We start from the raw sequence: 13,696 nt of genomic DNA on the forward strand, positions 1-13,696 counted from the left end.
AAGTGTTCTAATTTCATTTTTTTACACATAGCTGTCCAGTTTTCCCACCCCACTTATTAAAAAAGCTATCTTTCCATTGTATATTCTTGCCTGCTTTGTCAAAGATAAGGTGCCCATAGGTGTGTGTGTGTTTTATTGTAGGCTTTCTATCTTGTTCCAGTGATTCATATTTCTGTTTTTGTGCCAGTACCATAGTATCTTGATTACTATAGCTTTGTTGTACAGTCTGAAATCAGGAACATTGATTCCTCCAGCTCCATTTTTCTTTCTCAAGATTGCTTTGGCTATTTGGGGTCTTTAGTGTTTTCATACAAATTGTGAAATATTTTGTTCTAGTTCTGTGAAAAATGCCGTTGGTAATTTGATAGGGATTGTATTGAGTTTGTAGATTGCTTTGGCTAGTATAGTCATTTTCACAATGTTGATTCTTCCAATCCTAGAATGTGATAAATCTCTCCATCTGTTTGTGTCATCTTTGATTTCTTTCATCAGTATCATAGTTTTCTGTATACAGGTCTTTTGCAGGTTTTTATCCTAGGAATGAACCTACCTAAGGAGGGAAATTAAGGAAATAATCCCATTCGCCATTGCAACAAACAATAAAATACCTAGGAATATTTCTTTAAATTTCAAAGGTCATATGGTAACGTCATTCTTAGTTTTCTAAGGAATTTCCATACTGTTCTCCATAGTGGCTCTATCAATTTACATTCCCACCAACAGTGCAAGAAGGTTCTCTTTTCTCCACATCCTCTCCAGCATTTACTGTTTGTAGATTGTTTGATGATTACCATTCTGACCAATGTGAGGTAGGTGATATCTCATTGTAGTTTTGATTTGTGTTTCTCTCATGATGAGTGATGTAGAGCATCTTTTTGTGTGTCTTTTAGCTATCTGTGTGTCTTTTTTGGAGAAATGTCAGTTTAGGTCTTCTGCCCATTTTCTGATTGGGTTGTTTGCTTTTCTGATATTGAACTACTTGTGTATGCTGGAGATTATTCCTTCATCAGTTGGAATATTTCTGGGTATTTTATTCTGTTTGTTGCAGTGACGAATGGGATTGTTTCCTTAATTTCCCTTTCTGATTTTTCATTATTAGTGTATAGGAATGCAAACAATTTCTATGTATTAATTTTGTATCCTGAGACTTTACTAAATTCATTGATTAGCTCTAGTAATTTTCTGGTGGCATCTTTAGGATTTTCTGTGTACATACATTATCTTGTCATCTGTAGACAGTGAGAGTTTTACTTCTTTTCCAATCCAGAGTCCTTTTATTTGTTTTTCCTCTCTGATTGCTGTGACTAGGACTTCCAAAATTATGTTGAATAACAGTGGTGAGAGTGGGCCCTCTTTCTTGTTCCTGATCTTAGAGGAAATGCTTTCAGTTTTTCACCATTGGAAATAATGTTTTCTGTGGGTTTGTTGTACGTGGCCCTTGTTATGTTGAGGTAAGTTCCTTCTCTTTCATTTTCTGGAGAGATTTTTTTTTTTTTTTAACATAAATGGGTATTGAATTTTGTTGAAAGATTTTTCTAAATCTATTGAGATTATCATGTGATTTTTATCTTTTATCAGAAGCCTTTTATCTTTCAATTTGTTAATAGGGTGTATCACACTGATTTGCATATATTGAAGTATCCTTGCATCCCATGGATAAACCCCACTTGATCATGGTGTACGATCCTTTTAACATGTTGTTAGATTCTTTTTGCTAGTATTTTGTTGAGGATTTTTACATCTATATTCATTGATGATATTGGCCTGAAGTTTTCTTTTTTTGTGATTTCCTTGTCTGGTTTTGGTACCAGGGTGATGGTGGCCTCGTAAAATGAGTTTGGGAGTGTTTGCTTCCCTCTGCAATTTTTGGGAAGAATTTGAACAGGATGGAATTCACCTATGAAGCCTTCTGGCGCTGGTCTTTTGTTTGTTGGAAGATTTTTGATCAATTTCATTTTCAGTGCTTGTTATAGTTTTTGTCATCTCATGGTTTTTTTTTTTTGTTTTTGTTTTTTTTTGATTGGTGGGTCTGTGTTCTTTTCTTACTAGTTGTTTGGCCTGAGGTTTCTAGCAGTGGAGTTTGTGGGCACTTGGGTGAAGTGGGGTGTTGGTGTTGAGATGTGGACCTCTGGGATACCTCATCCTGATTAATATTCCCTGGGGCCTGACATTCTGTGTTAGTCTAGCAGTTTGGAATCAGTGCTCCCACCACAGGAGTTCAGGCCTGTTTCCTGGCCTGTGAGCTGGGATCCTACAAGATACAGGGTGCAGCAAAAAAAGAAAAGAAAAAAGTAAAAAATAAGGGAGCAGATCAATAACAAATAATAAAATAAAAAATAAATTTAAAATACTAACAGATATGTTAGAAAAGATATAAATCTATATGAAACAGGCTCTGGAGGGTAAAACCAAACTTCAGTAGCAAAGAAGAAAATAATAATAAAAAATAAAAAGGAGCAGAACAATAACAAAGAATAAAAAATAAAATGGATTTATAAAACTAACAGATATATCAGAAAAAATAAGAGTATATATGAAACAACACCTGGAGGGTAAAACCAGACTCCAATAGCAAAGAGAGAAAAAGTATGTGCGTGCGCGCGCGCGCGTGTGTGTGTGTGTGTATATATATATGTTTATGTGTGTATATATATATCTATGTATATATGTTTGTATGTATACATATGTGTGTGTATATATGTTTATATGTATATATATATTATACTAAATAAAAATAAAAGGGAGCAGAACAATAACAAAGAATAAAATAAATTTAGAAAACTAACAAACAGTAGAAAAATTAAGAATATATATAAAATAGCTACAGGTTGTAAAACTGAGTGTAAAACTGAACTCCACTGGCCAAGAGTAAAACACAAAAAAATCTAACAAAACAATAAGAGCAACAAAGAAAGGCATCATGGGCCTTAGGTGGGTAAGGGCTTAGGTGGTTGTAGAGTTTAGGTGGAGGCAGGGTTTAGGTGGGGCGTGGGGTCTTGGTTCAGGACCATGCCTCCAGAAAAGACCCTGGATTGGGGTAGGAGGTAAGGCCTGGGCTCAGCCCAGCTGAGGGGGCCTCCAGAGTGCATCAGGCTTCCAAGTACAGAGGATTGGGCTTGGTGCCCCAGGAGGCTCCCCCAGGCTGAGTGGATGGTAGAACACCGGGCTGTTTCCCACTCTTCCACACCCAAAGAACATACCCCTAGCCAGCACAGCTCTTTCTCCTCTTTCTTTCCTGTGCCTGCAGGGCCTACATGGGCAATGCATGTGCTTGGAAGGGACTCTAGAGCACAGAGGGGGCTCCAGAAGACAGAGGGAGACTTGACTTCTTGACTGCCCCTCCCCTCCTGCTCCCCCATGGTACCTGGCCACCCAGGGGCTCCTCCCGTTGGCCTGATTGTTGGGGATTCCCCACCAGTGTCTAGTGAGTGTCCTAAGCATGGGGAAACAGGGACTCTGTTTCTTCCCTCTCCACCATCTTGATTCTGCCTCTTTGCATAAATGCAGCCCTGAAACCTTACAGTTAATATCCATAGCCCTTCCCATTTTTCATTACCACAGTATTAAGGTTTCTAAAACATATCTATGGATAAATATTTACATAGAATCTATTCAATTATGGAATTCCAGATTGAACATTTTTTAAAAAAAGACCAGTTGTGCCAATGATTTTTACTAATACACACACACATACTTTTGCACATATCAAAATGATCTTTAAATAATTTCCTATACAATTGACCCTTGAACAACATGAGTTGAAACTGAGCAGGTTCACTTATACACAGATTTCAGTGAATTCACTTAATAAATATATGAAAAATGTGGGGAGATTGGTGACAATTTGAAAAAATTTACAGATGAACTGCATAGCCTAAAAAATTTGAGAAAAGTGTATATCATGAGTGATTAAATTATATGTAGATAGCAGTCTATTTTAATCATTTACTACCATGAAATACACACAAATATATTATAAAAATTAAAACTTATTAAAATGTACATAAACACAGATTGTATATGGTGCCATTTGTAGTCGGGTGAAATGTAAACAAACATAAAAATGCAGTATTAAACCATGATTGCATAAAGGTAAGTGTTGTGCACACACTGTGCCATGGTAATACTTTCCCAGCTACCTCCTGCTGCTGTCACAGTGAGCACAGATGTAGTGCACACCTGTGCAAATGCTGTGACACGGGTCACCTCTGCACGAGCACTTCATCTCTCCACTAAAGTTGCGTATCACAGTGGAAAGTGTTCTCTTGCAGTTCTCACATATGTCCCTGCAATACCATAAGCCCTGAACAATACCATAGAACCCACGAAGTGCCACTAATGATGCTGAAAGTGCACCCAGGAAATAAGTCACGACGTTCCAAGGAAAAACAGAGTTACTTGATATGGACTATAGACTGAGGTCTGCAACTGAAGTTGCCACCATTTCAAGATGGATGAATCCAACCATTGTAAAAAAGTGAAACAAGGAAATTTGTGAAGCTATCACTTTGGCTACACTGCTGCTGCTGCTGCTGCTGCTACTGCTGCTAAGTCACTTCAGTCGTGTCCAACTCTGTGTGACCCCATAGACGGCAGCCCACCAGGCTCCCCCATCCCTGGGATTCTCCTGGCAAGAACACTGGAGTGGGTTGCCATTTTCTTCTCCATGCATGAAAGTGAAAAGTGAAAGTGAAGTCGCTCAGTCGTGTCTGACTCTTTAGCGACCCCATGGACTGCAGCCCACCAGGCTCCTCCACCCATGGGATTTTCCAGGCAAGAGCACTGCAGTGGGGTGCCATTGCTACACTAGCATGCACCAAAACCTTTCACTTGAGTGCAATACCCTTTTTACCTTGCATTGAAATTGCAGCCTTAGTGTGAGTGCAGGTTTGCTATCAAAAAGACATACCTTAGACTCTAGTATGATTCAAGAAAAAGTGAGGTTATAATATGACAACTTAAAGCAAAAGGAAGGTGAGGGATCTGAATTGGAGAATTTACTTCCTGCAAAGGATGATTTGATTTTAGAAAGAGGTTGGGCTTAAGAAATGTCAAGATAACAAGAGAAGCAGCTTCTGCTGACCAAAAGGCAGGAGATGAGTTCCCAGATGCCATTAAAAAAGTCACTGAGGAGAAAGGATGCCTACCTGACAGATTTTTAATGCAGATGAAAGTGTCCTATTCTGGAAAAAAAAATGCTGCAAAAGATATTTGTTAGTAAAGAAAAGAAGCAAGTACCAGGATTTAAGGCAGGAAGGGCTAGGCTAACTGATTTTGTGCAAATGCAGCTGGATGTATGATCAGGACTGCCCTGATCCATAAAGCTGCTAACCCACAAGCTTTGAAGGGAAAAGATAAACAGCAGCTGCCAGTCTTTTGGTTGTACTATACGAAGAAGGCCTGGACAGCAAGAATTTCATCAGTGCTTTGTCCTTGGAGTCAGGAAGTACTCCACCAGCAAGGGACTGTCTTTTAAAGTTCCGATATCAGAAATGCCCTGGCCCCCAGAATGCCATGAGTTCAGCACTGAAGGTGTCAAAGTGATCTGCTTGCCTTTCGAACATATATTCTCTAATTAAGTTTCTGAATTGCTGGGAGAAACATCAGTAACCTCAGATATGCAAATGACACTACCCTTATGGCAGAAAATGAAGAAGAACTGAAGAGCCTCATGATGAAGGTGAAAGAAGAGACTGAAAAAGCTGGCTTAAAGCTCAACATAGAAAACAAAGATCATGGCATGCAGTCCCATCACTTCATGGCAAATAGATGGGGAAATAGTAGAAACAGTGACAGACTGTATTTTCTTAGACTCCAAAATCACTGCAGATGGTGACTGCAGCCATGAAATTAAAAGACACTTGCTCCTTGGAAGAAAAGCTATGACGAACTGGAACAGAATATTAAATAGCAGAGACATTACTTTGCCTACAAAGGTCCGTCTAGTCAAAGCTATGGTTTTTCCAATAGTCATGTCTGGATGTGAGAGTTGGATCATATAGAAAACTGAGCAGCATTGAATTGATGCTTCTGAACTGTGGTGTTGGAGAAGACTCTTGAGAGTCCCTTGGAAATCAACACTGAATATTCATTGGAAGGATTGACGCTGAAGCTGAAGCTCCAGTCCTTTGGCCACATGATGTAAAAACCTGACTCACTAGAAAAGACCCTGATGCTGGGAAAGATTGAAGGCAGGAGGAGAAGAGGATGACAGAGGATGAGATGGTTGGATGGCATCATCAACTTGATGGACATGAGTTTGAGCAAACTCCAGGAGTTGGTGATGGATAGGGAGGCTTGGTGTGCTGCAGTCCATGGGGTTGCAAAGAGTCGAACATGACTGAGTGACTGAACTGAACTGAATTCAGTCTGTAGATCAGGGATCATAGAACTTTTAACGCTTGTTACACATGGAAAGGATTGTCAACGCTCTAGAAGAGAACCCTAATAGAACATTGTGAAAGTCTGGAAGGATTGATTACACCATTGCAGATGCCATTGTTGTTACAGAAAAATCCATGAAGCCCATCAAGCCTGAAATAATAAATCCCTGCTGGAGAAAACTGTGACCAGATGTGCATGACTTCACAGGACTTACAATGGATCCAGTTGAGGACATCATGAAAGAGGTTGTGGGTATGACAAAAAGGGTAGCAGGTGATGAGTTTCCAGACCTCGGAGAAATTTAAGACAGCACACCAGAGGAATTAACAGATAACTGCTTCTGAATCAGGGCCAGATGATAAGGAAGAAGATGTAGAAGAAGCAGTGCCAGAAAACAAATTGACATCAGACAATCTGGCAGAAGGTTTCAGATTACTCAAGCCTCGTTTTAACTTTTTACATCATGAACTCTTCTATGATACGGGCACTGAAACGGAAGCAAATGGTGGAAGAAGTGTTAGTATTATTTTGGAGAAATGAGGATGCAAAAAAGTCAGACAAAAATGAAGACGCATTCCTATACAGTGACATCAAGTGAGCTTGCCTATCCTGTCTCCCCTTCCACCTCCTCCACCTCCTCTGCCTCTGCCACCCATAAGAAAGTCCAACCCTTTCTCCTCCTCCTCCTCCACAGCCTTGTCAAAGTGAAGCTAATGAGGATGAAAACCTTAATGATGACCTACTTGTACTCAATTAATAGTAAATAATCCTCATGCCATACGGTCCATAAATGTATTTGTTGTGCACTATGTGGGTATCCTCGTGTGCCAGTCTAACACTTGCAGTAGAGTATGTGACACTGTGTGTCCTCCGCATTAGTGCCCAGGCATTCATCATGTAGAGCGTTGTGTGCAAGACTTATATTGAAGTGAATAGACTAGCCTTACATAGGCAAAAGGTGAGTGATAGTTAACACAAAATTAATAATGTGTTAGTTTTCTTACTGTCTTGTAACTTTGCTTTCAAAGAATTATATTATGTACAGTACCTCTCTGTCTCATAATTGGGGAAACTGCATATCAGCCTATCATCACAGGTAAGGGGTTTTTAAAAATATAACAGGTGTCCCATTCTGTCTTGTGAATGTGACCATAATATTGTCTGCCATAAAAATGTTATAATGATTTATCCATTAATGTAGAGGCTGGGCTACTGTGAACAATCATATCTATTACACTGGGCAGCCATGTCACTGTTTCTTCATGAAACATGAATTTTGTTTTCACATTATCTTTTCATATTTGATGTCTAGTGTTAGTAATACATGTGACATCTACAGTATTTTGTATCATAGAAGACAAAATTGCTATAGGTAGTGACAGACGGATGATTCATCTTAAAAACAAATCACAAACTTACAGCATTGATATATATATACAGTACAGTACTGTAGACATTTTTTCCTTTCATGATTTGCTTAAAGACATTTTCTTTTCTCTGGCTTACTTTATTGTAAGAATATAGTATATAATACATAATAACATACATGATATGTGTTAGTCAACTGTTTACATTATCAGTAAGGCTTCCAGTTAACAGTAGGCTACAAGTCATTAAATTTCAGGGAGTCAAAAGTTATATGTGGATTTTTGACTGCACAAGGGGTTGGCACTCTAACCGCCATGTTGTTCAAGGTCGGCTGTACTCTTGTTTGATTAGCCTCCTCACTCTTGCTGCGTCTTTCTTGGAGGTACTGTTGGCAGCCCCATTCGGGGCCCCGAATGGAGGCAGCAGGCATAGAGACCAGGGCCTTGTGGTCGGATGTATCTGCCCCATTGCAGAACCTCAGGCTGTGGAGTGGAGACGGGGCTGCCCCATTGCAGAACCTCAGGCTGTGGAGTGGAGACGGGGCATGCACCTTTAAAAACTATCAGGAGGATTAAATAAGATGTTGTCTCTTTGAAGTCTTTATTCCTTGTCTGGCATGTAGTAAGACGTGTATGTAGAAGTAACTGGGATTTAATTCCAGATCCTACATACCCCAGGGCACTTGGGCTGACCGGAGCCTAGAAATGAAATGCACTGGATGCTTGCTGGAGGGCATCCAGCCAGCCAGTCAGATTTAGGGGCAGAGGTTTGTCAAATAAGTATATGCTCTTACTTTTGGATTACTTTGTTTTATAATCAACTCTGGGAGCTGAGTTTGTTAGCATTTTTATCAAAAAGGACCACAGAAAACACGTATCATGGTATGAGAAAGAAAATTCTGTGTAATGTTGCATTTATTCGAACAGGAGTGTAGGCACTTTTCTGAAGCAGCCATTCTTTATTATCTTACAGACAAATCCAAAGCAGCTGGCAAAGTTACTGTGGTGGCCAAGAAAAGGGTAAGATCATATTTTATTAAATATACAGATTTGAAATTCAATCTGATTAATACACTTTTAAAAGAAAATACTATTTATATTTAATATTAATGGTTAATATTTTAATTTTTATGGTTAATTTAATATTTATGTTACTTATATCAGTGTAACAGAATTATCAGATTTTAGAATAATAGAAAATTTTAAGTTAAGAAATAAACAATTGCTTTTATTTGTGCATACTCATATTTTAATATTTCTCATACTAAAATATTTTATGTCATGTTATTATGTGTGCAATCTTCATAGAAAATTGAAATAATTAAAATTCACAGCTTATTGTGGACTTTACCTTAAAGTTAAGTAGAGAACAACATCAGACATTTTTTTGAATCTTTTTAATAAAAATTCATAAAGTTAATAGCATTTTAAAGCAATTTTTAAAATTTAATGTTATTCTGTACATTGTGTGCAGAGAGATGTTTAACTCTACTTACTGTCAAAGCTATGGTTAGGATAGGAGAAGCTTTGACAGTGTTCTCATGTGACAATATTCTCAATAGGACACCACTGAAAAAGAAAAGGAGTCAATGCTTTTAAACAAATTCTTCTGGACAAGTAATGTATTAGTGTCATAAGTAAGTGGACCGTGATTGAAAGCAAAGCCTATCCTTGTGGTCCTTCCTGTGTTGAGTGATGGGGCGGGCACAGGGTGAACTCTCAGAAGGTCAAGTGTGACGTGGGGAAACAGGAAAGGCTGATGGGCAGGAACCTCCAGGTGGACAGGCAATGAGAGGAGCATCATTCTTGTGTTCCATGTATGTATATTTTTATATATGAGTCCTTTTAAAATCAAATTTTGTTTTTATCCTTTTGCTTTTTGCTTGTAAAAGGAATCTGGACTTTTCACTATGTAAATAGTGTAGATGCACCTTTGCAAAGGGAAATTCAACATCAGAAGACAAGGTTGCCCTTTAAAAAAGAAATGAACTAGGACTTGTGTGCATGTCTGAAGGTTTAGACAGGAGCGTGTGAAGTAGTGCAGGGTTGTTTATGAAGATGGTATTGTTTATTTCAGTCTCTACTAGAGGATATTTAGCATAAAAATTATAAAGGTAATATTAACTACCATTCTTATGTATTGCTTTATTTTTACTAGTGATTTTCACCAAAGGTGGTACTGTCTCTAGGTCAGTGCTATTCAAAATGTGGCCCACGAACCAGAACTGGTCTGTGAACTATCTATTTATTGGCCTGCAATGAGATAAGAGGAAAAACTGACAGTAACCATTTAGACACTTGCATGGTAATTTTTGTCTGTCAAATGCAATAAAATGGAATTTACATTCTGTATGTTTTAATTTTTTGTTTCGTTCTCCCCTAGTGATTCTTTTTTTTTTTTTAATAAAAGTATAGATATTGGACAGATTATGGAGTTGGGGAAGGTAACAACTGGCTTTTTACTACAGGTAGTTTGTGAGACACTGCCCTAACAGATATTTTAGGAATGTGTGGAGGTGTTTGGGAGTATAGTAATTGAGGGAATACAAGACATTCTGCTTTCCTTGTTGCTCAGCTGGTAAAGAATCTGCCTGCAATGCGGGAGACCTGGATTCTGTCCCTGGGTTGGGAAGATCCCCTGGAGAAGGGAAAGGCTACCCACTCCAGTATTCTGACCTGGAGTATTCCATGGACTATACAGTCCATGGAGTCGCAAAGAATTGGACACGACTGAGCAACGTTCACTTTCACAAGATGTTCTACTGAGCAAAGATTCAGGACAGTAGATATCTTGCAGTGCATTAAACAAGACTGTGTAATGTCTGTCCGACATTTGGTATGACTTTTGAATGTCCTGCTGAACTCAACAAACTACCAATATAATTGCAGAGTGATTTAATATAAAATAATACTGAAATATTATAAATTAGACCAAAAGCCATGAAATTTCAAAGACTTATGGAGAGGAAAATGGAAATAAACACATTGTTATTGAAATTACTGGATAATTTACATATTTTCTACCCTACATACTGTAACATTTTCAACCATATATTTACTTGTAAAGGGGATAGAGGTCCTGGTCTGTCACCTACCACTGCTATGATCTTCAATTTGGCTGCTAAACTCTCTATGCTCTCAGTTTCCTCCTGTTAAATGAGAAAATGAAAGTCTTATAATATAAAAATTACTCTTGACAATTTATATAAAGTACATGGCACAGTGCTTAGAAAATAGGAAACATTTCATAAATGTTAGCTATTGTTGTGGGAATATGGATTTATTTTTACATGTGGTACAAGGATAAAGTATAAAAAATTGCAGCAGCCTTATAGTGATAAGACTCAGGATGTGCTGCCCCAGAATACAGCACCTTGGTGTATTGAGTATTCTCAGATGAAGGAATTTGTGAAACACCAGGTAGGAAGGAGTTTCTGACCTTCCCCTGAAGCACGTCATAAAGGCCTCATGAGGGAGTTGTCCTCCCTGTCCGTGGAGTACAGGAGCCTCCTGTCTCCAAAGACAGAGGGCACAGAGAGTTCTCAGAAGCAGGCTCCACATGTACCCCATGCGCCTTCCTGTCCTGCCACATCCCTGTGACTTTCCACTCCTCGTCACACCCGGAGTCACAACCCTGAGGCTGAGTTGCTTCTCTGGGTCTTCATTTCCTATGGAGGCGCCCCAGTCACATAAAACTTATATTAGATAATTTTGCATGCTTTTCACTTTTTCATCTGTCTTTTGTTGTAGGGGCCCCAAATGAAACCTTAGAAGGGTGGTGGAAAAAGACATGTTTTCTCCTGGCACTCACTGCTTATCCCAACACCATTTATACTAATAAATAATCTTTCCCTACTTTGCTGCTCTTCTTTTGTTTTCTTCTCTATAATAGATAGTATGGGGCTTCCCAGGGGGATCAGTAAAGGATCCACCTACCAATGCAGGAGACAAGAGTTTGATCCCTGGGTTGGGAAGATCGAGGAGGAAATAGCAACCCACTCCAGTATTCTTGCCTGGAGAATCCCATGAACAGAGGAGCCTGGTGGATTATAGTCCATGGGGTTGCAAAAAGTCGGATGCGACTGAGCAACTGAGCACACATGCTATAATGTATAGTATACCTTGTCCATAATATAACATGCAGCATTTTACATGTCAAAATATCCATATCTATATCTATGTACGTCTGTAGTCTTAAAATGAATTCCAAATTGCTGTAATTATTCTCTTTTCTTTAATGTGTGGGTTAGTGATCCTTCATTACTTTATTTTTTCAAAAAAATTTTTTTTGTAGTTATTTTTCCTTTCTCAGACTCTATGTATATATGTATATCATGATGATTTGACATTTTAAAAAACCTTTTTGTCTGGGGAAGGACTAATGCTCCCAAGCCTAGCCAGTGCTTCAAGATGCACAGGGTACCTCTTTGATATGCACTAACCAATTCCAATTCCACATCTCCCAACTGTCTTCTTATCCTATTCTAAAATACTGAGCCAGCATTGCTTCTGCCCTAAATTATCCCCAGGCAAGGTTCCAGCCAAATGGAGACTCTTCCTCCAGGCCAGAGCGTTCTAGAATTATTCAAAGTAGCCAAAGGTCTAACTTCTTTACTCTATCCTGTCTTGTGGCAAGGGGAAACCCCAATAAAGGCGTAATTTACATCCTGGAATGTGAAGTCAAGTGGTCCTTAGAAAACATCACTATGAACAAAGCTAGGGGAGGTGATGGAAATCCAGTCGAGCTATTTCAAATCCTGAAAGATGATGCTGTGAAAGTGCTGCACTCAATATGCCAGCAAATGTGGAAAACTCAGCAGTGGCCACAGGACTGGAAAAGGTCAGTTTTCATTCCAATCCCAAAGAAAGGCAATGCCAAAGAATGCTTGAACTACCACACAATTGAACTCATCTCACACGCTAGTAAAGTCATGCTCAAAATTCTCCAAGCCAGGATTCAGCAGTATGTGAACCGTGAACTTCCAGATGTTCAAGCTGGTTTTAGAAAAGGCAGAGGAACCAGAGATCAAATTGCCAACATCCGCTGGATCATGGAAAAAGCAAGAGAGTTCCAGAAAAACATCTATTTCTGCCTTATTGACTATGCAAAAGCATTTGACTGTGTGGATCCCAATAAACTGTGGAAAATTCTGAAAGAGATGGGAATACCAGACCACCTGACCACCTGAGAAACCTATATGCAGGTCAGGAAGCAACAGTTAGAACTGGACATGGAAAAACAGACTGATTCCAAATAGGAAAAGGAATATGTCAAGGCTGTATGTTGTCACCCTGCTTATTTAACTTATATGCAGAGTACATCATGAGAAACGCTGGGCTGGAGGAAGCACAAGCTGGAATCAAGATTGCCGGGAGAAATATCAATAACCTCAGATATGCAGATGACACCACCCTTATGGCAGAAAGTGAAGAGGAACTAAAAAGCCTCTTGATGCAAGTGAAAGAGGAGAGTGAAAAAGTTGGCTTAAAGCTCAACATTCAGAAAACGAAGATCATGGCATCTGGTCCCATCACTTCATGGGAAATAGATGGAGAAACAGTGGAAACAGTGTCAGACTTTTTTGGGGGGGGCTCCAAAATCACTGTAGATGGTGATTGCAGCCATGAAATTAAAAGACACTTAGTCCTTGGAAGGAAAGTTATGACTAACCTAGATAGCATATTCAAAAGCATAGACATTACTTTGCCAACAAAGGTTTGTCTAGTCAAGGCTATGGTTTTTCCAGTGGTCATGTATGGATGTGAGAGTTGGACTGTGAAGAAAGCTGAGCGATGAAGAATTGATGCTTTTGAACTGTGGTGTTGGAGAAGACTGTTGAGAGTCCCTTGAATTGCAAGGAGATCCAACCAGTCCATTCTAAAGGAAATCAGTCCTGAATGTTCATTGGAAGGACTGATGCTGAAGCTGAAACTGCAGTACTTTG

General features: G+C 39.0%; 1 protein-coding gene across 6 annotated transcripts in view; it reads left to right on the forward strand.

Annotated features, from left to right (window-relative positions):
* The window catches only part of ZCWPW2 (zinc finger CW-type and PWWP domain containing 2), a 138,015-nt gene that overhangs the window by 98,249 nt on the left and 26,070 nt on the right, over nt 1–13,696 (forward strand). For all 6 annotated transcript variants that reach the window (XM_055557726.1, XM_055557730.1, XM_055557729.1 and 3 more), the window contains one exon: nt 8,725–8,771. In XM_055557726.1, coding sequence (XP_055413701.1) covers nt 8,725–8,771 — 47 coding nt within the window. The remainder of the gene's footprint in view (nt 1–8,724; nt 8,772–13,696) is intronic.

This window comes from Bubalus kerabau, chromosome 20 (assembly GCF_029407905.1).
Source record: "Bubalus kerabau isolate K-KA32 ecotype Philippines breed swamp buffalo chromosome 20, PCC_UOA_SB_1v2, whole genome shotgun sequence".
In the NCBI taxonomy this organism is placed as follows: Eukaryota; Metazoa; Chordata; class Mammalia; order Artiodactyla; family Bovidae; genus Bubalus; species Bubalus kerabau.